The 22,554-nt window shown below is 40.1% G+C and overlaps 1 protein-coding gene across 3 annotated transcripts in view; it reads left to right on the forward strand.

Annotated features, from left to right (window-relative positions):
• Window positions 1-22,554, forward strand: part of TDRD1 (tudor domain containing 1) — a 48,299-nt gene that overhangs the window by 23,852 nt on the left and 1,893 nt on the right. For all 3 annotated transcript variants that reach the window (XM_042908594.1, XM_042908596.1, XM_042908595.1), the window contains exons 10-25: window positions 68-239; window positions 1,315-1,401; window positions 3,298-3,465; window positions 3,587-3,694; window positions 4,542-4,712; window positions 6,310-6,552; window positions 7,394-7,531; window positions 10,355-10,465; window positions 11,446-11,616; window positions 13,515-13,790; window positions 14,508-14,627; window positions 16,790-16,906; window positions 19,093-19,260; window positions 20,289-20,516; window positions 21,133-21,179; window positions 21,261-21,353. In XM_042908594.1, the coding sequence (XP_042764528.1) occupies window positions 68-239; window positions 1,315-1,401; window positions 3,298-3,465; window positions 3,587-3,694; window positions 4,542-4,712; window positions 6,310-6,552; window positions 7,394-7,531; window positions 10,355-10,465; window positions 11,446-11,616; window positions 13,515-13,790; window positions 14,508-14,627; window positions 16,790-16,906; window positions 19,093-19,260; window positions 20,289-20,516; window positions 21,133-21,179; window positions 21,261-21,353 (2,418 nt within the window). The remainder of the gene's footprint in view (window positions 1-67; window positions 240-1,314; window positions 1,402-3,297; window positions 3,466-3,586; window positions 3,695-4,541; window positions 4,713-6,309; window positions 6,553-7,393; window positions 7,532-10,354; window positions 10,466-11,445; window positions 11,617-13,514; window positions 13,791-14,507; window positions 14,628-16,789; window positions 16,907-19,092; window positions 19,261-20,288; window positions 20,517-21,132; window positions 21,180-21,260; window positions 21,354-22,554) is intronic.

A 22,554-nucleotide genomic window follows, 5' to 3' on the forward strand; every position in this document is an offset into this window, starting at 1 on the left:
TAATTAGAAAAAGTCATTTTCAAATAGTAACTTTTTTTTTTTTAGTAACTTACATAAAATCTTTCAGGCCATAAAGTGCTTTGTGGCCAGTGTTACCCCAGCAGAGGGGAATTGGAGCAATGAATGTATCAAAACTATTAAATCACTGTTAATGGAGCAGTACTGCTCTATAAAGATTGTCGACATCTTAAAAGAAGAGGTAGTTACCTTTGCTGTGGATGTTATGCTGCCAAGTTCAGGTAAGATCTAAGTCTTCTTTTTTAGATGGAGCACTTAATATGTTATTTAGTCTTTACTTGTTGCACAGAGAAGAAATAAAAACACGAAGTGAGGCCAAGTAGTAAGCTCCACTCGGAAGTCATTCGGGTTGTGATAAAAAGATGGCTTTGGCCCTGCTCTTGGGGTTGGCAGTTTGTCAAAGACCTGGAGCACGTTCCTAGAAATGGGTGGGCCAAAAAGCTACATCTATACTTAGTTTGGGGATAACACTGTTACCCTTTTGATATAGCCATTATGATCTCTATTCATGATTTCTACTCATTTATTGGGAAAAAGTCAAGAATTTCTTTATGAATTTGTCCATGCTTGTGTCAGGAGTGCTTTTTCCTTGAACAACCTTCGCAGAACTGCATTGGTTTAGTATCGAGACTTTGAATGCCTAGTGTTTAAGTGGAATACTAAATGGAAACACCTTGGAATCCTGTCCTTCTGTGCTGGCTTTCTGTGTGTTTGAAAAGTGACTTCTCAAGTTATTACTCTTCTACTTTTAGAGATCCGGCGTCACTTGGTGACTTGGTAGAAAATTGACTTAATCCTGTTGTGAAATTAAGTATAAAATCTATTTTCTTTCTTTGCTGTGTATGTTAACAGCTTGGGCTTCTGGATGTTATTTTATGGAACTTGAAGTTCATATCACACTGGCTACCCTTGTTTTGGCTATACTTTATGTCTGAGAAAAAGTAGTCCTATTTTAACAGCAAATTTATTTTTTCTCCTAAATGGTGGCCATACTAAGCATACCAGTGAGGTGGTAACTAAATCTTTCATGTTATCCAGAATTTTGAAGTGAAATACTTTCATTAGATTTTCTGCCAAGTGATGATGAGGATTTTGCCTCAATTTTTAAGGCTGAGCATTGGAAACTGTATTTTGCACTTAGAAATGGAGCTGGTAAGGAATATACCAGTGTATTAATAGCTATAATCTCTAGATCATTAGATCATCTCTAGATGATTGTGACTCGTGTATGTATGCCTTTCTTCTAATACTTGCTGTAATATCTCAATGGAGGTACATTTTCTTAATCATTTTTAGGAAAACTCTTAGACGATGTGCTCATAGAAATGGGATATGGCTTGAAACCCAAAGGACAAAATTGTAAGAAACAGAGTGCAGATCCAGGTGAGTATACAGATTAATATTGAACAGTATAGTGACTCTGGGTACTGAAAAGTGTCTTCTCTACTGAACAAAAAAGGGCAGAGCTGTTGCAGTGTCAGATTTAATGGAAGTGATAACCATTCTTTGAACTTTATATAAAAAAGGTGATGCTTTTTCATTCAGTGGTACATCCTGTCTAGTTTCAGTTTACCCTGCCTGTTTTCCTTCCCTGTCTTCCAGATCAATCTTTGACATGATGGTTATCAGAAATTTTTAAAGTACTAGGGGCACTTGGGTGGCTCAGTCGGTTAAGTGTCCAACTTCGGCTCAGGTTATGATCTCACAGTTCGTGGGTTTGAGCCCCACGTCAGACTCTGTGCTGTCAGCCAGGAGCCTGGAGCATGCTTCATATTCTGTGTCTGTCTGTCTGTCTGTCTCTCTCTGCCCCTTCCCTGCACGCTTGCGCGCTCTCTCTCTCCCTCTCTCTCTCTCCCTCCTTCCCCCTCTCTCTCTCCCTCCTTCCCCCTCTCTCTCTCCCTCCCTCTCCCTCCCTCCCCCTCTCTCCCTCCCCCCCTCACTCTGTCTCAAAAATAAACATTAAAACAATTCTAGAAATTTTGAAGTACTAAATATGACACTTTGAGTTGAAGGGTTTTAGCTAAAATTTCCTTAGTTTAATTTTTCCTCCTTATTTGGTTATTCTAGAAATAATAAATAGGGATATAACATTCTGTTCTGGTAAGATGTTGTTTCTTAAGTTTTTACTACTTGTTTAATTATGTGTGTGGCTTTTCATTTAGTATAACAAGAGAACCAAGAAGATTTGCTATCAGCATTTTATTTTCTCATTGCTTAGTTTTATGTATTGTTTATTGCAATGTTTTCGCCTTCACTTTGTTCCTTTACAAATTACTTTGGATGTGGACATACTTCATTGTCTCTTGCTCATTCACCCAGAGGTGATTGCCAGTTAATGGTGCTGTGATTGGATGCATCCTTTCATATACACAAATCGACTTATCTTTAAATCTCCCTTATCCCTGCCTCCTGTCCTTTGCCAAGTCTTTATTGATGGTTCTTTCTAAATATTGTTTGTATATGACTTTTTTTTTTAATCTTTTTTTCTTTTTTTCTAGTTCAGGAATCCTTACTATTTGTGGATAATTGCAACAACCTTGTGACTTTATCTTTTGTCTCCTGCCTGTATTCTTACAGTATTGCCCATATGATATCCCCAAAACACAAGTGTTGGTGTGCCAGCTCTGCTGAAAAGTTTTCAGTAATTCTTTGCCATCTGGAGGAGAAAACCAAACACTTATTGGTCTAATGATTGAAACCATAAGTGTTGGCGGTATTTTAGGGGGAGTATAGAGTGAGGAAAAAATAGGGAGATTGATCTGGGGCCTGCAACATCAAGTGAGAAACCACGATGGGATGGGTGGATAGAGGATGGGGAAGAAATTGCCAGAGCAATAGGAGGGTGAAGGCTTCTAGGAGGGAGTCATCAGTAATAACGGCAAGTGTTGCACGGGTATCCAGGGGAAGGAACAAACATCTTCTGGGCAGTATTTGCTTCACTGAGGAACTGTGGAGGTACCATCATGGAGGGTGTTCTGTGATTAGTACAGACACCTAGAGAAGAGATTATAAAATGGTGTGATAGAGGATATGCACACAAATGCCGTGGGAGCACCTAGGAAGGACCCCTAACCCAGATTCGGAGGGAAGCCTTTTCAACGTGACGGCACACTGAGCAGGAAATAATCAGGTTGCTGGGGGATTGGGAGTGTGTCCTGGGAAAGAAGAGTGGCATGTGTTAAGGCCTGGAGGTGTTGGAAGGAGCCTGATTGGGCCTGAAAAACTGCAAAAATTAGATTAATGAAACCAAAATGCCTTGTTTTTCTGTTTTCTGTTAAGGTGATGTTGAAGATGTTGGAAAAATGACAGCTGAAAACAAAGTTGTTGTAGACAGAAGTGATCTGATCCCCAAAGTGTTAACTGTGAATGTAGGCGATGAGTTCTGTGGTGTGGTTGCCCACATTCAGACTCCAGAAGACTTCTTTTGTCAACAGCTACAAAGTGGACGTAAGCAAATTTTCTTGATTGTCCTATCAATATAACCCACTTCAAGAGACTCAACATGCGAAAATGAAGATAATGTGTAGGTTTGTATTTCTTTTGTTTAAGATGTGATCTATATCTACAGATAAGCTTGCTGAACTTCAGGCGTCCCTTAGTGAGTACTGTGGTCAAGTGCCTCCACGCTCAGATTTTTATCCAACCATTGGTGATATCTGTTGTGCACAGTTCTCAGGTGAGGAAAGAGTATTCCTGAATTTTTTTTTACTTACAATGAAGTAAAAAAAAACCAAAAACCCCAAACAATCTTCATTTTGCACTGTTTGGCTGCATTCAGAGTTTGAGTATTAAAGTGCACCAGTCAGTTTTAAATACATCCAATTAAATGGACTCAAAGTGTGTGACGTAAGGGAGGAAGGCCTGTTGCAGTGGGTGGGGGGGAGGGGGGTGGTTGGTAAAGAAAGTTTTTATTGTTTTATCAGCCCTTTAGTTTTGGGGACTGGTGCAGATAATTGTATTTACATCCGTACATGAATGGTGCAATCTCCCGGGATCACGTCTTTACCGGTTTTAGTGGGAGTAGCAGGAGGCCTAGAAGCATGGAGCTGTCACGGCACAGCTGTATTAAGTGGGTTCGGTTCGTCTCTGCCGGAGGGGAGATCCTAGCAGCCTTCCCGTAAACTGGTTGCTTGGTTGGTGGAGTCTGGTTGACTCCTACTGCCAGGTGTTGTAAAGTTAGCCCCGCTTGATGCTTAGCAAATTGTTCCTGCATTGATCAAGGCATCGTTGTGATTTCACACACAAGACTCTGTCCTGCGAGTTAACTGTCTATGGGGCAGAGGTTGTAAGTGGTGGCAGCCCATGGAGTGAGTGAGGGGTCTAAGGCCTGCAGAAAGATGAGATTTTAGGGGTTTAAGGCTTCCAATAGGCAGAAGTAGCACTGTTGACTCAACATACGTTGTTCCGTAAAGCTTGATACTGTATTAAAGCCTACAGATGGCCATCTCCGGATTTGGGAGGGAAAGTTTGTATTTATATGTGTACTGGAAAATGATTTGAGACTGAGTCTCTCCTTTTTTCAGAGGATGATCAGTGGTACCGGGCCTCCGTTTTAGCTTATGCTTCTGAGCAGTCTGTACTGGTCGGATATGTAGATTATGGAAACTTCGAAATCCTTAGTTTGACGAGACTTTGTCCCATAACTCCAAAGTTGTTGGAATTGCCAATGCAAGCTATAAAGTGTGTGCTGGCAGGTATGAAATTTTTATGGTCCCCATATTCTTAAAATAGCAAAACCCCTAAGAGCATTAGAAATGAAGTTAAACCAATGAGCAGATAAAAGAATGTGTTAAGATATAACTTCTCTTAATGAAAAAATAATCCTTAATAGAACATTTAGGAAATACACAGGGCTACCTTGCTATCTCTAATAAAATAAAATTTAACGTATCTATTATAATATTGAGTATTTTTGGTATTTATAGAGTCTGCATTATTGATATCATAGAAGTGGATTCATGACATAAAGTAGGGCAAAACCTGCTTATAGAAACAGTAAGAACATTGTGCTTAGAAATTACTGTATGTAGAGGCGCCTGGGTGGCTCAGTCATTTTAAGTGTCTGACTCTTGAGTTCAGCCTGGGTCATGATCTCACAGTCCTGAGATTGAGCCCTGTGTTGGGCTCCGTGCTGAGCCTAGAGCCTGCTTAAGATTCTCTTTCCCTCTCCCTCTGCCCCTCCCGTGGTCATGTGGGTGCTCGCCCTCTCTCAAAATAAATAAACATTAAGAAAAATTTGACTGTAAATATAATTTATCCCATCAAGAGCCGGGGCTTCTTTCCATGTTAATAAATTGGCTTCTTTATTCAAATGTACTGTAATTGAACTAGTATACGATTATCAGAAGGATATTTCCAAGTTCATGCTACGAGCAGTGTTCTTTTAACTGCATTTTGCAACCTATCCAGGAGCATTTCCTTGGCATAGGTTGCAAATGTAGTTATGTTACAAGACACCTCCGTAGGTGAAATGGAGGCATTGGAGGTATGTTTCTTTTTGTATGATATATATTATGATTGTTTTCCAGAAAGGGTAGAAATAATTTACACACCTACCAGAAATATAGCGGGGAGCCCATTACTTCACAAATTGGTACACCAAGTAGACACTTCTGTATTTCATGCTGATAAGTTAAAATGAAATCATTTCAATTACTTTATTACCAGTGAGGCTGAACATTTTTTCTTAAGTTACTTGCTCTTATTTTATGAAAAGACTGGGCATAACTCTGGGTTGTTAATTTGTAAGTGCCTTTGGAGTGAGTGATACAGATGTTTTTGTGTCGTTCTAAGGGACCGTATTTCTTCCTGCATTGTTTTCTACTTTTGTTTATGACTTTCTTAACTTATTGAGATATAATTTACATACCATAAAATTCTTGGTCTTAGGTACACAATTCAGTGATTTTTTAGTAAATTTATCGAGTTGTGTAGCCATCACCATAATCCACTCGTAGAAATTTCCATCACCCTGATGAGGTTTCTTGTGCCCATTGATAGTTAATCCTACCTCCCCAGGCGACCACTAGTCTAATTTCTGTCTTAGAGATTTGCTTTTCTGGACATTTCATATCAGTGGAATTATGTTTTGTTTACGTAGAAGTATAGCCATTTTCTCTTTGTAATTTTGCCTTCATTTTCATGGTTAGAAAATCCTTTTGCTCAGGTGGGACTTTCTGGGTCTGGTGTTTGTCAGATTCCTTAAGTTTAACTTTATGGAAACTGGGAGCTAAATTTCTAAATGCCTGTTATAAGAAATATTTTAACATTCCTTTAAAAATTATTTGTTAGGAGTAAAGCCATCATTAGGAATTTGGACTCCAGAAGCTATTAGTCTGATGAAAAAAATTGTACAGAACAAAATGATCACGGTGAAAGTGGCAGACAAGGTGGAAAATAGTTCCCTGGTGGAGCTTCTAGATAAATCTGTGACACCTCACATCAGTGTTACCCAAGTTCTCATAGATGCCGGCTTTGCTGTGGGGGAGACAGGGGTGCTGACGGATAAACCCAGCATCGTGAAAGAAGCCAGTGGTAAGTAAAATGTCTCCTTCATAATGCCCATGCTGCAGTTCAGACGGTTGTGTGTATATGTGGATTCTCATACTTTCAAAAAGAGTTGATGTTGGGGCGCCTGGGTGGCTCAGTCGGTTGAGCGTCCGACTTCGGCTCAGGTCACGATCTCGCGGTCCGTGAGTTCGAGCCCCGCGTCGGGCTCTGGGCTGATGGCTCAGAGCCTGGACCCTGCTTCTGATTCTGTGTCTCCCTCTCTCTCTGCCCCTCCGCCGTTCATGCTCTGTCTCTCTCTGTCTCAAAAATAAATAAACGTTAAAAAAAAAAATTAAAAAAGTTGATGTTAAGTGTCTTTTTGTCTTTATTATTATTATTACTAATGTTTGTTTAGTTTTGAGAGGGAGAGAAACAAGACAGAGTACAAGCAGGGGAGGGGCAGAGAGAGAGGGAGACACAGAATCTGAAGCAGGCTCCAGGCTCTGAGCTGTCAGCACAACGCCTGACGCAGGGCTCGAACTCGTGAACCCTGAGATCATGACCTAAGCTGAAGTTGGACGCTTAACCAACTGAGCCACCCAAGTGCCCTTTGTCTTTTTAAGATCCAGGCATTCATTTATATACATACAAGTGTGTTTGAGAGCTGAAAAAAAAATTTATGGGTCACTAGCTGCTGAAGGATCAGACATGAATTTAAAATTCAGTGAGGTAGTTATGGCTAGTTGTAATACTGATTGTTTCCTTTAAAGTCACTAAGAAAGTCACTGGAAGTTCCGTTCTTCTTCAAATGCAGATACCTCACTGACCCCACCTCCCATACCCACTTTGACCATTTGTTTTGCAAAATGTTCATTTATTTTCACAGTTCCCTTAGGTGTAGAAGCAAAACTAAATCCACTGGAGTGGACATGGGTTGAACTTACTGTTGACCAAACAGTAGATGTTGTGGTCTGCATGATATATAGTCCTGGAGAATTTTACTGCCATGTGCTTAAAGAGGATGGTAAGTTGACTCTTCTCATTGATTTCTTTGTACAAATACGTTGATGTAGATAATAACTGGAGATGAGTTTAATGAATAATAAAATTACTGTCTTTACAAGAAGGGCCAAGTGGGTAGGTATTTCTGCTTCCAGGAAAGATTTGGTTATAGTTGCCTTTTATTCCATTTTAAGCTATTATTTCTATTTTCGAAAGCTCTCTTTATATTTAAACCAGGTTAGATGTCAAAGAATGTCTTCTAAATTTGTTTTTGAAAATTAAATTTAACGGTTGATTATGTTAAAGCATAGCACGCATATATACAAGTGCATAAATAGTACTGCATGACACATTGTCAGAAAGTCAAAACCCTGAATAATCAACATTTAGGTCAGGAAATAAAGCATTACCAGAATCCAGAAGTTTCCTTCGTTTCTCCTCTGATTACTACCCTTTTCTCTCTTTAAAAGGTAAATACTGGGGCACCTGGGTGGCTCAGTCGGTTGAGCATCCGACTTGGTTCAGGTCATGATCTCACAGTTCGTGGGTTCAAGCCTCGCATCAGGCTCTGTGCCGACAGCTCAGAGCCTGGAGCCTGCTTCAGATTCTGTGTCCCCCTCTCTCTCTGCCCCACCCCTGCTGTGGTCTGTCTCTCTCTCTCTCTCTCTTTCAAAAATGAATAAACAAAGTAAATACTGTCCTGCCTTTTAATAGCATAGATTAGCTTTTCCTGGTTTTGAACTTTATATAAGGAATCCTACAATGTGTGCTCTTGTATTCCTTGCTTTTTTTTTTTTCCACGTTGTTTGTGAGATCAGTTCTTCATTTCCATGTGTGGCAGTAGCTTGTGTCTTGTTACCCCAGTGTGTTCCACCATGTGAATGTACTGTGGATTTATTTCTTTTTAAGGTTGGACACGGGGGTTGTTTCTACTTCTGATCTGTTTAACGATACTGGTGTGAACGTTTCCGTACAAATTTAGTGCACGTGTGTATGCGTTTCTTTTCAATATACTCCCAGGAGTGAAATCAGTGGCCCTATCCTAACGGGCATGTGTATTTTCAGCTTTGATCAATGAAGGCCAGAAAGTTTCCGAAGTGATGATGATGACGCTTGTTAGTTTGAGAGTTTTAGTTGCTCCACATCCTTACACTTGTTTTCCCTTCTGTTTCTTTTGAGCTATTCTGGTAAGCAGCGTTAGTTGCAGCTTTTCTAAATCTTGGTTTTCCTCTCTACCAAGTGAGGACATGACACTAGGTGCCTAAGCTCGTCTGGCTCCCAATTTGTGAGATCTGTTATCCTTCCCTTCAGAATTACCTGGTAGGTAGGTCACTATTTCGTATAGCATAAGACGTTAACATGTTAAAGTTACTTTTTATAGGTGATCATACAAGCCTATGGTACAAAATTCAAAAGTTACAAAAAGAGTGTAGAGTGGGACGTTTCCCAGTCCCCCCTGAGTTTTCTGAATATCTTTTCAGAAGTAGTCTATGCATATGCTTGTGTGAACGTATATGTCTCTGTTTGTGTAGGCATACGCGGTAAATGCTGTGATGTCTGCACTTTGCTTTTGTCCCCGCATGGTCCTTTCTTCATTCTTTTTGTCTTCTAAATTAAACTTCTAATAGTGGAATAATTTTAGATTTACAGAAAAGTGGCGGAGATGGTGCAGAGTTCCCGTACGCCTCTCAGCTAGCTTCCTCCATAGTTAACGTCTCACAGAATTGTGGTACGTTTGTTACAACTGAGAGAACAACATGGGCACCTAGTCATGAACTGAGATGGGGACATGTCCTTTTTCTTTCTACTCCCACTAATGGCCTTTTTCTGTTCCAGGGTCTAGTCCGGGATGCCGCATTGCTGTTTTTGTTTCCCTTTTCATGGTTACGTGGTGTTTCACTATGTGGGTTTATCCGACCTCTTATTATTGAAACATTCCTGTGTTCTCTGGCTTTATTCTGTGAGTGTGTTGTCCGGGCAAATTCCTGTGTAGCTATTAAGTTAAAGGATGCATGTGCTCGTGCTTTGGAGTACGCTGAAGGGGGCCAGCCAAGCTAATTCCCACAGACACGTACACACGCCTTTCCCACACCATTTTCAGTAGTGTTTCTTAAACTTTGTAAAACTGAAAGGTGACAGCTCTGACTTGTTATAGTTTAGTTTCCGTATCTGTGAAGGGGCCTTTGCCACATGCGTAAAAGGCAGCTGCTTTCCCTTAAGTTGTTGTGTAGTGTCGGGACCCCTTGACTCAGCATTTAAAGCTCTCCGTGGTGTGTACTTTCCCAGCACAGTGCTGGTATGTTCTTCATGGTTCGCTTTCCACTTCCCTGCTTCGCCAAACTGCTCCCGCCAGATGAATTTTGGTTGCTTAATTTTGTACTTTGCCTCAGGGCCATTTCTGGTTCTTCGGGAATACCCTCTCCTTCTCTGTCCTATTTCTTTATAAAAGCAGCACACAGAGCTCACCTCTCTGCGTTTCCCTAGCAGATGTCTGTGCCATACACTCAGTCATTCATTATATGTCCTCCTCCAGGACATATAAGCTTGTGTGTCACTTTGTGTACAGGCTTGTACACTCTGTCCTTAGCCCTGTGCACAAGTTCGTGCTCTGGTGTGCTGGTAACCATGCCATAGTTGGGAATTACCAAGAGCTTTAACTAATTACGACTTACTTTCCCAGTTAATTTTTTTAATGAGAAAAAGAGAAAAGCATCTGGTATACTTAATAGTTGTTTGGGAATGTACCTGAGGTGTTATGATCTAAACATTTCCAACTTAAAAGGAAAAATCTGTGTTCTGCATGCTTTTTTAAATATTAAATGCTGTATGTGTATTGCATTTTCAGCTTTAAAGAAACTCAATGATTTGAATAAGTCGTTAGCAGAATATTGCCAGCAGAAGGTGCCCAATGATTTTAAAGCAGAAATAGGGCAACTGTGTTGTGCTCCTTTTGCAGGTAAGTTACAGTTGGTACAGTCTTGACTTTGATAGAAAGTTTTGTTTCCTGATGTTGAGCCCATATTTTGATGTGTATTTTCTTCCCCATGTTTAAGCAAGTATTTCTCACAATCAAGACTAAATGAATGCAGAAAGTGTCATGTCTAATATTCTGTTTGTAACAAGGAACCTCCAAATGGAACTTCCTTACCTCCATTTGTTAAATTTCATTAAATGCTTTTCTTTCCACAATCTCTGATATTAAAGTAAGTTAGATAATGGTTCACTGCAGGTTCATTGTTTCTTCTGGTCACCTGTGTATATACTTAGTTTGGAAGTATATTTTATGAGACTCCTTAATTTCTTAAAAAAATTTTTTTTAATGTTTATTCATTTCTGAACAACAGAGAGCACAAGCAGGGGTGGGGCGGAGAGAGAGGGGGACACAGAATCTGAGGCAGGCTCCAGGCTCTGAGCCGTCAGCACAGAGCCCAATGCGGGGCTCAGACTCATGAACCGCGAGATCATGACCTCAGCCGAAGTCAGACGCTTAACCGACTGAGCCACCCAGGCGCCCCACCCCTTAATTTCATCGTATGAGTTTTTCGACTATTTTTATATGATTTTACTAATAACAAGTAAAACAGTTTGTCATTAGTTATGAGAGTATTATAAAACTTCCAGATTGACAGATAACGTTTAAGGTTATTAAGTCTTATCTTCACTTTCACGCTCTGTTTATTGGATAGGTGATGAGTGAAATCTTAAATTTATATTAGATTAGTGTTAAAGTGTGCTGTAAAAATTTGGATGTGTTCTAAAAACAAATTTTGATAACTCTCCTGGGGATTTCTGAATGAAAACTAGAGGCATCATCTGGAGAAGGAGAGCAGATTTATTAGCTACTTTACGCAGAGGATTTTTCTTTGGAGATAAAAATTTCAAATGTTAATAGAAAGGAAATAATGTTCTGTGTTACAAACTTTGTGTTAAATATAGGTGATGGTAATTGGTATCGTGCGTTAGTCAAGGAAATCTTGCCAGCTGGAAATGTTAAAGTCCATTTTGTGGATTATGGGAACATGGAAGAAGTTACTGCAGATGAACTCCAAATGATCCCATCAAAATTTTTAAAACTTCCGTGTCAAGGGATACGGTGCTGGTTAGCAGGTATGGTGCAGAATAAGCTTTCAAAGCTGTCTTCTAATACTTAGGGTAGATGTACTTTTAAGTATTAACATCTGTAATTTTAACATGTGAGCTAGAAGATCTTGCTTCATATTATAAAATTTAGAAACGTACTTTTGAAGATACCGGCCAGAGTGTTGAGTGTAGATGCTAAAAGGAAGGAAACAGGTGCTTTTCTGGGCTTGAGATGGGAATGAAAACTGATATGTCCTCTTGAAGACATTTTGCAGGATTTCTTAGGAGCTTCAAATAGTCCTGCCTTTTGTCTGAGCATTTTTACTTGTAATAATTTATCCCAAAGAAATGATCTTGGAGTCTCACAAAGTTCACCTACAAGGACGTTCCGTATACTGCTGTTAATAGCAGCAAAACAACGCAGGCAGCTAGGCAGGGGATGGATTCAGTGATGACCTGTAGGGTTGAAAACCTCAGCACCTGCTTCAGATGGTGCCGTGAGGGGCCAGTGGGTGCTGAGGACAAAGGCTCCCCGGCCTGCACAGGCGGATTTAAGTGTTTGCCCTTGCTGCCCGGGCATTAATGTGTAGCAGATAACGAAGAGTACAGGTTATAAGAGATGCAGGATAGTATTGTCGTTAAGAGGACAGGCTCTGGAACCAACTCTGCTCCCTACTAGCTGTGCGAGAATTTAAGCAAATTAATTAAACTCTCTGGTGCTTCTGTTTCCTCACTTGGAAAATAACAGTACCTTCCTCAAGGAGTCATTAAGAATAAAAGACATAGGGGCACCTGGGTGGCTCAGTCAGTTAAGCATCTGACTCTTGATTTCAACTCAGGTCATGATCTCACAGTTCATGTGCTTGAGCCACGTGTCAGGCTCCGTGCTGACAGTGCAAAGCCTGCTTGGGATTCTCTCCCCATCTCTGCTCCTCCCCTGCTCATGCTGGTACCCACACTGTCTCTCAAAAATAAACATAAAAAAAAAAGAATAAAAGACATAAAAAATATAAAGCACTAAACACTACCTGGCATCATATCCACAGTAGCTACTATTATTGCAAAGGTTTCTTTATAAAAGAAATCGGTATTATGTGTATGTGGGTCATTCCATACACACATGAAAATTATGGAAGGTTGGATACCAAAATGTTAATAGTGCTCATGTCTAGAAGCACAGATGCTTTTTATTTTTCCTTTTGCGTGTTTTCTTTCTGCTTACTACTTACTATGTTTCAGATTATTCTTAATACCACGTTTCATGTCCGTGCTTCTTCAAGTGTGGCCCCTAGACCAGCAGCATCAACTTGAGAGAACTTACTCAAATTACAGATTCTCTGTCCCCAACCAAGACCTGCTGCTAAATTGGAAAATCTAGGATGGGCCCCTGAAATCTGTTTTAACGAGCCCTCTAGAGAGTTGAGATGCACACTCAAGTTTGAGGATCACCATTGTAAAAATAAGGGTATCAACCACAATTATCAGAAAAATAATTTTTGGTTAAGTACTTTAAAATAACATTTTGAAATTAACCACTAGAACACTGCCCGCAGAAGTGAAGGTGTGTGGTTGACGTCTCCTACCAGCAGAATTGGTGTAACTCATCATTGTGTATGTAACAGAACACGATGGTGGCTTCTAGAATAATCCCATTTTTGCCTGTTGGAAAAATGCCAGGTAAAGATACTTTAGTGGGGAAAGTAAAGAAAGTTTCTGAGTGACCCAAAACCCTAGCGGTATGTTTACACCTGCCAGTATCTGTAACTCGGGCATGGGGGATGTAGAGATGTAATTGAACGTTGAAAAAAGATACCAAAATGGCTGACCCGAATGGAGTACTTAACAAGGACCCAGTCCCAGACACCATTGAAGCGAAAATGCAGCTTGGGCATGGAATCCTATTTAATGCCGTTCTTCTTTGCCAGATATAGAGCCGAAAAACAGACACTGGACTAAAGAAGCCATCACAAGATTTCAGATGTGTGTTGCAGGGATAAAACTCCAAGCCCGAGTGGTTGAAATCACTGGACAGGGAGTGGGAATTGAGCTCACCGATGTCTCCACTTCTTACCCCAGAATAATCAGTGATGTTCTGATTGAAGAACATCTGGTCTTAAAAAGTAGTTCGCCATGTAAAGGCTTGAGAAGTAATAGGCCTGTTAATAAACATGATCTTCAAATTGATGCCCTGGGGCTTCAAGGTAACATTTTTAAACCTTTGATTTGTTATTTAATGTATCCTTTGCTCTTACAGGTTATGAAAGTTTTTCTATCCAAATGATGCAGTTTTTCTGTAGAAATACATGCTTTGTGGAAATAGGTTAATAATAGGTTATGAAAATATTTATTGAAACATGGTTTTATGCAACACCATGCTCATTTTTAGTGTAGTCACTTATCAGGTAATCTTGCACCATATAATTATGTGTCCCCTAAAGTTTCAACCAGTTTTAAGAATTACATTATAGGGATGTCTGGGTGGCTCAGTTGTTTAAGCATCTGACTTGAACTCAGGTCACGATAGCGTGGTTCACAAGTTCGGGCCCCGTGTCGGGCTCTGTGCTGAGAGCTCAGAGCCTGGAGCCTACTTCAGATTCTGTCTCCTCCTCTCTCTGCACCCCCCCCCCCCCAGCCACACACACTCTCTTCCTTTCTCAAAAATAAATATGAAAAAAAATAATTACATTATATGTACTACAGAAGTAACACTGGAGTGCAGTAGGTCAGTAGATTGGACTCTTTTGTAATACAAAATCCCTCAAATTGAATAGATTGTTTTGTGAAAATACGGATTTTCATGTTAGGAATTTGTGAATGTCGATAATCAGCAGTTGATGAATAAATTGAATGAATATGTAACTGGGAGAGAATACCAAGTTTAGTCTATTTTATGCAAGATCTGTTTTCTGTGTTTTCAGCCATGTCTTCAGCTGAGCAGTGGAGGACAATAGAATTGCCAGTTAATAAAACTGTGCAAGCAACCGTATTAGAAATCGTAAACCCACACTTGTTTTATGCTCTACCAAATGAGATGCCAGGTAAGAAACCAAATTTTGAGACCTATTGATACGCATCTTTTTAACTGTATAATGAAAACACTTCTCTGGAGAATTCCTTAAGAAGTAAGAGGGAGAGGGGAGGCTGGTGATTTTTGTCTTATTCAATGTTTTAAGGAAGAATTGACCGTCCTAACACTTAAGGCACATGTAGTTACTCAAACACAAATGTGAACATGAAGGGAATGCCCTGCATTTAGCACCTGTCCAACCTTCAGGTTTTTATAAGGAAATCGTGTCTCTTAAAGAAATTGTGGTTTACACAATGGAATACTACGTGGCAATGAGAAAGAATGAAATATGGCCTTTTGTTAGCAATGTGGATGGAACTGGAGAGTGTTATACTAAGTGAAATAAGTCCTAGAAAGACAGATACCGTATGTTTTCACTCTTATGTGGATCCTGAGAAACTTAACAGAAGACCAAGGGGGAGGGGAAGGGAAAAAAAAAAAAAGGTTTAGAGAGCGAGGGAGCCAAAACATAAGAGACTCTTAAAAACTGAGAACAAACTGAGGGTTGATGGGGTGTGGGAGGGAGGGGAGGGTGGGTGATGGGTACTGAGGAGGCCACCTGTTGGGATGAGCACTGGGTGTTGTATGGAAACCAATTTGATAACAAATTTCATATTAAAAAATCGTGTCCTTAATTGCTATATAATTTTTTGCTTAAAAACAGATATCTAGGGGCAGCTGGGTGGCTCACTTGGTTAAGCATCTGACTTCAGTTCAGGTCCTGATCTCATGGTTCGTGAGTTCGAGCTCCGCGGCGTCGGGCTCTGTGCTGACAGAGCCTGGAGCCTGCTTCAGATTCTCTGTCTCTCTCTCTTTCTCTCTCTCTCTCTCTCTCTGCCCCTCCCCCACTGACATTCTGTCTTTCCCTCTCTCTCTCCCTCCCTCTCTCTCTCTCTCTCTCAAAAATAAACAAACATTAAAAAACATGGGGGGCCTGGGTGGCTCAGTCGGTTAAGCATTTGACTCTTGGGTTTGGCTCAGGTCATAATCTCACGGTTTGTGAGTTTGAGCCCTGCGTTGGGCTTTGTGTTGACAGTCAGAGCCTGGAGCCTGCTTCAGATTCTGTGTCTCACTCTGTCTCTGCCCTTCCCCCCTCGTACTCTGTCTTTCTCTCTCTCAAAAAAAAAAAAAAAAAATACTATCTAATTTGAATTGTATTTACAAAGCTAACATGTTAAGAAAATTTGGTATGTTGAAAGTGTACTTTGTAATCCGTGTTACTACAATTTAGAGACTTAGAAAAATGTTTTACACTGGTCCTAATCCTGAAAAAAAGTAACGTATAAATGTTTTCTTCTTTGTTTCATGGAAGTATATATTAAGGAATCTCTTTCAACATATTTGAGTTTATCCTTGTAGTGTCAGAAAGAGAGTTAGTGCAAGTTGGTGCAGATTTAAAACAATTTGCAGGTACTTGAAGGCTGGAAAAGTGAATCTTTGTTTCAGATTGTCAAACGAGGATGTGAGGGCGATCTGGCTCGACATCTGTCACCCCATTGATCGCCAGGGTCGATTGGGCTGATCCGGCTGGCTAGGCGGGGGTCCCTTTCCTCCCTCACCGCTCCATGTGCGTCCCTCCCGAAGCTGCGCGCTCGGTCGAAGAGGACGACCTTCCCCGATAGGGGAGGACCGTTCTTGGGTCAAGGGTATACGAGTAGCTGCGCTCCCCTGCTAGAACCTCCAAACAAGCTCTCAAGGTCCAAATTGTCAGACGACAAATTGTGGTGATACCAACAAGGGCTCTTAAATCTATGTCCAGCATTACAAATAATCATCTTTAATCTGTGTAGGTGGAAAGTAGGGTTATTGAATCCTGATGAATTGGAAGAACTGTGTTTTATTAACTAGAACACACTTAACTGAAAATTACATGGGAAAATTGTGAAAGTGGGACTCAATGAGTTTCTGTAGAGTATGGCCATGCTGGTGTGGAACTGAGCGCTCTGGAGGCTTCCCTCGTCCTCCCGCCCAGCACTGCAGCCCGCCTGTACCCGGGGCCGCCGTGGTTTCGTGGATTCTTCACATGTAAATGTAAACAGGGTCTTTAAAGTGATTCGATTTAACATTCTTTTTGTATACTGTCTAAACAGCACCGAAAATTTCCTCACAGGAAATTGCTTTTTTGTGTTTCAGAAAATCAGGAAAGACTGTGTGTGTTGACAGCTGAATTGGTAGAATATTGCAGTGCTCAGAATAGTCGATTGTCTTACCGACCGAAAATTGGAGATGTGTGCTGTGCCAGATACACAAGTAAGGGTCTTTGAGGTAAAATATTAAAGGGAAATATTTTGTTCTCTTTTACATGAAGTTTTGTGTGTTTTGTTATTGAAGTGCACATTTCATTTTAGAGAAATTAAGAAAGGCAGGGTTGTTTGTTAATTCGTATGTTCTGTTCCATAACCATAAATTATATTTAGGTAAGGATATAGGTAGGTATCTACCAGTACTTACAGATAATCAGTTTTACATAATAATATCATATTTATATGTGGAGGAGTTGCAAGTTTATAGAACTTTCTGAATGTGCTAAAAAAAAAATAAATGCGTTGAAAAGTCGACTTGTTGAATCAGGGACACTTTAACCATTGTCCTGTTGTTTTAATATTTCATGTTAACAGATTTCTTTTAGGAATAAAAATAACACTTGGAGTGAATATTCTTGGGCAGAAATTTTGGGAATTCCTGAGTCAAAAGATGTCAGTTGTTTTGTACGTCCCAGAAGCATATTGCTCTCTGGGTATCTTAAAGAAATGTCCATATGTGCCAAAAGTTTGTGAGTGCCGATTCATCATCTCCTTGTCAGCAATGAATTTAAAGTGTTTTTGCTCTATTGCCCACATAGTGTTCATTTTTAAATTTAAATTTACAGTTAACCATATTACGTTTAGTTTTGTTTCCTTTTGTATGACAACTGGATCTACATTCTCCTTCCTTTTCTTCTGATAGAAATCTATCGTAATTTTTGGTTAGATAAGTATTCTTTATTACTTTATTAGAACTTTACATAAACACTGTTCACAGCTGTGTAGTAAACCATGATGTAATGAGATACATGGTTACATATCTCTTTTGCAGTCTTTGTTGTTGTTGTTACCAGTGTTCTGTATCCTTTCGCTGATTATCTCCAGTTGTCTGCATTGGTATAAATTCTCTTAGTGAACATTTGTGTACTTTATCAATAAGCTTTTATCATATTGTCAGTTCTTGTGGCCTTTGCGCCTCCTATCTAGACTGCTTGTCCTTCACGGCTGAGCAATCACCCTGGAATTTTTCCTTCATCATCATGCTGGTGATGGATTCCCTTTTGTTTCATGGATTTGTCTCTTACCTGACCTTGTTGGCCAAATTTCTCCCTCCCTCATCTCACCTTGTTTTCTGAATTCCTTACGTTTGGTTTACCCTAATATTTGGGTATATATCCCATCCTTCAGAAGCTGAGAAAAGATACACGTAAGGTGAATTTTCTCTTATCTCCCCATGTTCTCCCATGTTTGAAAAAGGCTTTACCCCAACAAGTAATTGCCTAGATCTAAAACTCTAGATTGGAAATAATCTTTCCCTTAAATTTTTGAAGGCATTGCTTTTTTTCTTTTTTTTAAGAGTTTTTTTTATTTTTTATTTTTAAGTAATCTCTACACCCAACATGGGGTTCAAACTTACAACCCCAAGATCGAGAGTTACACGTTCTTTTTTTTTTTTTTAATTTTTTTTTTAATGTTTATTTATTTTTGAGACAGAGACAGAGCATGAACGGGGGAGGGTCAGAGAGAGAGGGAGACACAGAATCTGAAGCAGGCTCCAGGCTCTGAGCTGTCAGCACAGAGCCCAACGTGGGGTTTGAACTCACAGACTGTGAGATCATGACCTGAGCCAAAGTCGGAGGCCACCCAGGTGCCCCTAAAGGGTATACTTTTTTTTTTAGTGTTTTTATTTCTTTATTTTTGAGAGAGAGACAGAGTGTGAGTGAGGGAAGGGCAGAGAGAGAGAGAGAGAGAGAGAGAGAGAGAGAGACAGGCAGGAGGTCCACTTCCTTTCCCCAGGCCTGATGTTCAGCTTCATCCTTACTACTGCCTTTGAATGGCTTGATTGTCCAGGCTTGGGGGTTTGAGATGCAAATGAAGAGGCTTCTTTGCTTCCCCACGGCCAGGCCAGCTTTGCTTGAGCACTGCTACCTCATTTCCATTCAGGCATCTGCTTTCCAGCTTCCGGTGTTGTCTTCTCTCTTGTTCTCTATCCTTGTGGTTTTGTGCTTTTTCCTTTTTAATCATGCAGTTGTCTTTTTAGTAGACTCTGGAAGGAGTGGAGGTGATGCTTGTGTTTCATGTGGACTGTAATCAAAAATTTTCAGTGATGTAAATGTAACTGAATAACCATCTGGAGGGAGGGAGAGAGTCATTGAATGTACCTTCTTACCTAAGGTTGCATTATATTTTCAGATGATGACTTCTGGTACCGTGCCATTGTTCTGGGGACATCAGATGCTAATGTGAAAGTGCTCTATGTAGACTATGGAAACATTGAAACTCTGCCTTTTTCCAGAGTGCAGCCAATTTCCACCAGCCACCTGGAGCTTCCTTTCCAAATTATTAAATGTTCACTTGAAGGTAGGCAGTTAAGTCACTTTCCGGTTGAGATGTCTGTGTGGTTTTCCCTTTGTTTTATAGCCCTAGGTCTGAGTCAAATGGGCATTTCAATAACTGCCCAGATTTCTAAACATCAAGCAGAGTTTACCAAAAAAGTTTCGTATCTTCTATTCTTTATTTCATTCTCACAAAAATTATATTGCTAGCCCATTGTTGTTCAGTTATTGTGTTCGGCCCCGGGTTGCACAGCTAGAAGTGGCAGTGCCTGGGAGAACTGGGCCTTCTGACCCTTATCTGAGGGCCTCTCTGCTCTGTCATGGCTCTTAGAGACAAGAGACATTCAGATGACACCATTCGGGCTAATTCACTGTGCACTGTATCTGCACTGATATTCAGTTCCTTCCTTTGGTGTTTGAGTAAAGTGAACAAAAATGCTAATGTAGCTTTTTACTTTCACTCCTCATTTTGTTACCCAGCGGTCCCAGCAGATAATAGCTCACTCATTGGCTCCTAGTCTGCTTTGGTTTTGACTCAGGGAGAGAGTTGGAAAATTACCTTTATTATTGTTTGCCTTTCCCATTAGGACATATGTCCCTGGCAGTAACTGTTTTCTGTTTTGTGCCCTCCAGACTCAGATTAGTGCTCGATAAACAATAGGGATCAATGAATATTTATCGAGTGATTTTTTTTTTTTAATGCAACAGCAATAGTACATCAAAGCATACCTAAACTCAGCTGGAGTGAGGCTTTTGCTTATTTTCTTTATTATTACTTTTTATTTACTTACCTTGAGAGAGAGAGAGAGACAGCACAAGTGGGGGAGGGACAGAGAGGGAGAGACAGAATCCAAGAAGGCTCCACATGGCCAGCATGGATCCCAAGGCGGGTCTTGAACTCATGAACTGCAAGATCATGACCTGAGCTGATAGGAAGAGTTGGACACTTGACCAATTTAGCCACTCAGACATCCCTTTGCTTATTATCTTTAGATGATGTATGTAAATTTTTTTTTTTTAAGGCACTTGATTAATATTCAGTTTTTTCCCCAGGGCTAATAGAATTGAATAGAAACTACTTGCAATTAGTGATAGAACTACTAAAAAATTTCATGCTGAATCAGAGTGTAATGCTTTCTGTAAAAGGAATTACCAACAATGTCCATATGGTGTCGGTTGAGAAATGCTGTGAAAATGGTACTGTCAGTATAGCTGATAAGCTGGTGACTTACGGCCTGGCAAAAAACATCACATCTAAAAAGCAAAGTGCTTTAAATACAGGTATCTGTTTTCAAGTTTAATTAATGACAGATGTAAGTGTAATTAAGAAGCAACGTAATCAGTGTAGGTGACCTGGTCTTTCCTTACTCTGCGTGGTCACATTCCCTTCCTCCTCCCTGTCCTTTGTAAATCCAGTGGCACGGGGACCTACTGGGTAGAAGCAGGCCTCCCGGTCCAGATTTTCCTTAGCTTAGGCTCAGCAGCATTGCTGATACATTGATGCTGAGAGCTTTAGAAATGTCTGGCATTCAGAATTACTTCCAACTTACTTTCGACCCTGACCAAAGTGAGAAGAGTTTGCACTTTTGAGATTGGATCTTCTGGATATCTCACAAGAGGATTACTTGATAGGCCTGCCCTCGGCTGAAGAGCTATCCCATATATGATAGGCAAAAGACCTAAAATCCTAGAGATGAGGGCATTAATTTGGTGAAAACTAGGACACAGTAGTAGAAAATATTAAAGCCCAAATGAGAAGTAATTGATTAGGTCCTTGATAGTGAGAAGCCATGCTTAAGGGGCAGAGCTGTGTAAATTCAGTGTTTTTCAGTGTTTCGTCAGTGTTTTTGTTATATATGGTGTGTGTTATCTGATGGCTTTTTGTATTTGCTTCTAGAAAAGACATGTAGGATGAATTGCTGTTGCACAGAGTTACGGAAACAGGTGGGTAGAGTTTATTTGAAGTGAAATTATACTTCTTACATTTTTAGAAATGAAGTAATACTATTTCTTTATCACCCATAGGTTGAAAAACATGAACAGATTCTTCTCTTCCTCTTAAACAATCCAACCAATCAAAATAAATTTATTGAAATGAAAAAATTGTTGAGAAGTTAAGTAAGTTAAATTTGATGTTTTCACCACTTCCGTCACCACCAACGGGACGTCTCAAGGCATGTCAGGGTAGAACTCATGGCATGAACCACGTCATGAGGCTGTTCTTTATTTTGCGACCTAATGATTTGAGGTCTGGTTGTAATGTGTTTGTTGCCTTGCCGAGTTTTATTTGCTGATCTGAGGTTGGCCGTTAATGGGACTGAGTCCAGGGGTGTTCACGTCGTAACCACTCACTGTTGTTCAGTTCCGAATGCTTACATTATTGATGGCGCGGAGGGACTTGTAAAAATTGTTGTGAGGTAAAGCTTTACCTCAGATTCTTTGTGTCTTAGGGGTGAAATGAACTCTCACTTGGGCATGTTGCGGTAAAAATGTTCAGCATTTTTTGTGAAGAGGTTTTAAAGGGCCAAGAATGGAAAATGGGCTTCACTGATAGTGTATTTCATTTCAAAACAAAGCCTACTCTCTGGTGGTGATTCTAGTGTGTAACAATGATAATTGGTGAGTTTGGAACAACAGTTTCCCCACATTGATTGATTGATTGATTGATTGATTTTTATTATTATTTTTTTTTTTTTTTGGTCTGGGATGCTTTGTTCGAAGGTAGCCCTCAGAAGTACCTTGTGATCAGAGGTCAGTTAGAATTTCTGATGAAAATGAAATTGTCTTTCCTACTAATTCCAGCCAAAAGCAAAGGGTCTCTGACTCAGTGCACTCTTGTCGGCTACAGCACAGCCTGGGTCAGACCTTTTTGCAAGTAGCCCACGGGATGGTACCTCTGAGCGCCTGGTGATTGTCCGTGAGTTCACGTGTTCTCTCCTTCTCCGTGTGGGAAGGTCCATTATTTTGTTTCTGCTCCTAAGAAAGTACAGCTGAATTCTGAGTGGAGTGTCATCGCTGCTAGAGCAATAGTTTTGTCTCCTGATTGATTTTCTTTACAAGTTTTGGGTTATTTCTAATAAATGCTCCTCTGCCATTGCAGTTACAGCCTTCAGTCCTTTCTGATGCACTCGCTTTCAGTATTGACTACTGTCTTGTGTGCTTGAGTCTAAGATCTTAAGTTAAAAAAAAAATGTAAAGTCAAATCTTAAATTTCCTGATAATTTTGTAGGGTAACGGACATGCAGTGACATGGACTTGTGGAATTTAGTCCTAGCACCAAATCATCTCATTTTTACCTGTGTAATAGGCTTTTTTTGTA

This window comes from Panthera leo, chromosome D2, assembly GCF_018350215.1.
Source record: "Panthera leo isolate Ple1 chromosome D2, P.leo_Ple1_pat1.1, whole genome shotgun sequence".
Taxonomy (NCBI): Eukaryota; Metazoa; Chordata; class Mammalia; order Carnivora; family Felidae; genus Panthera; species Panthera leo.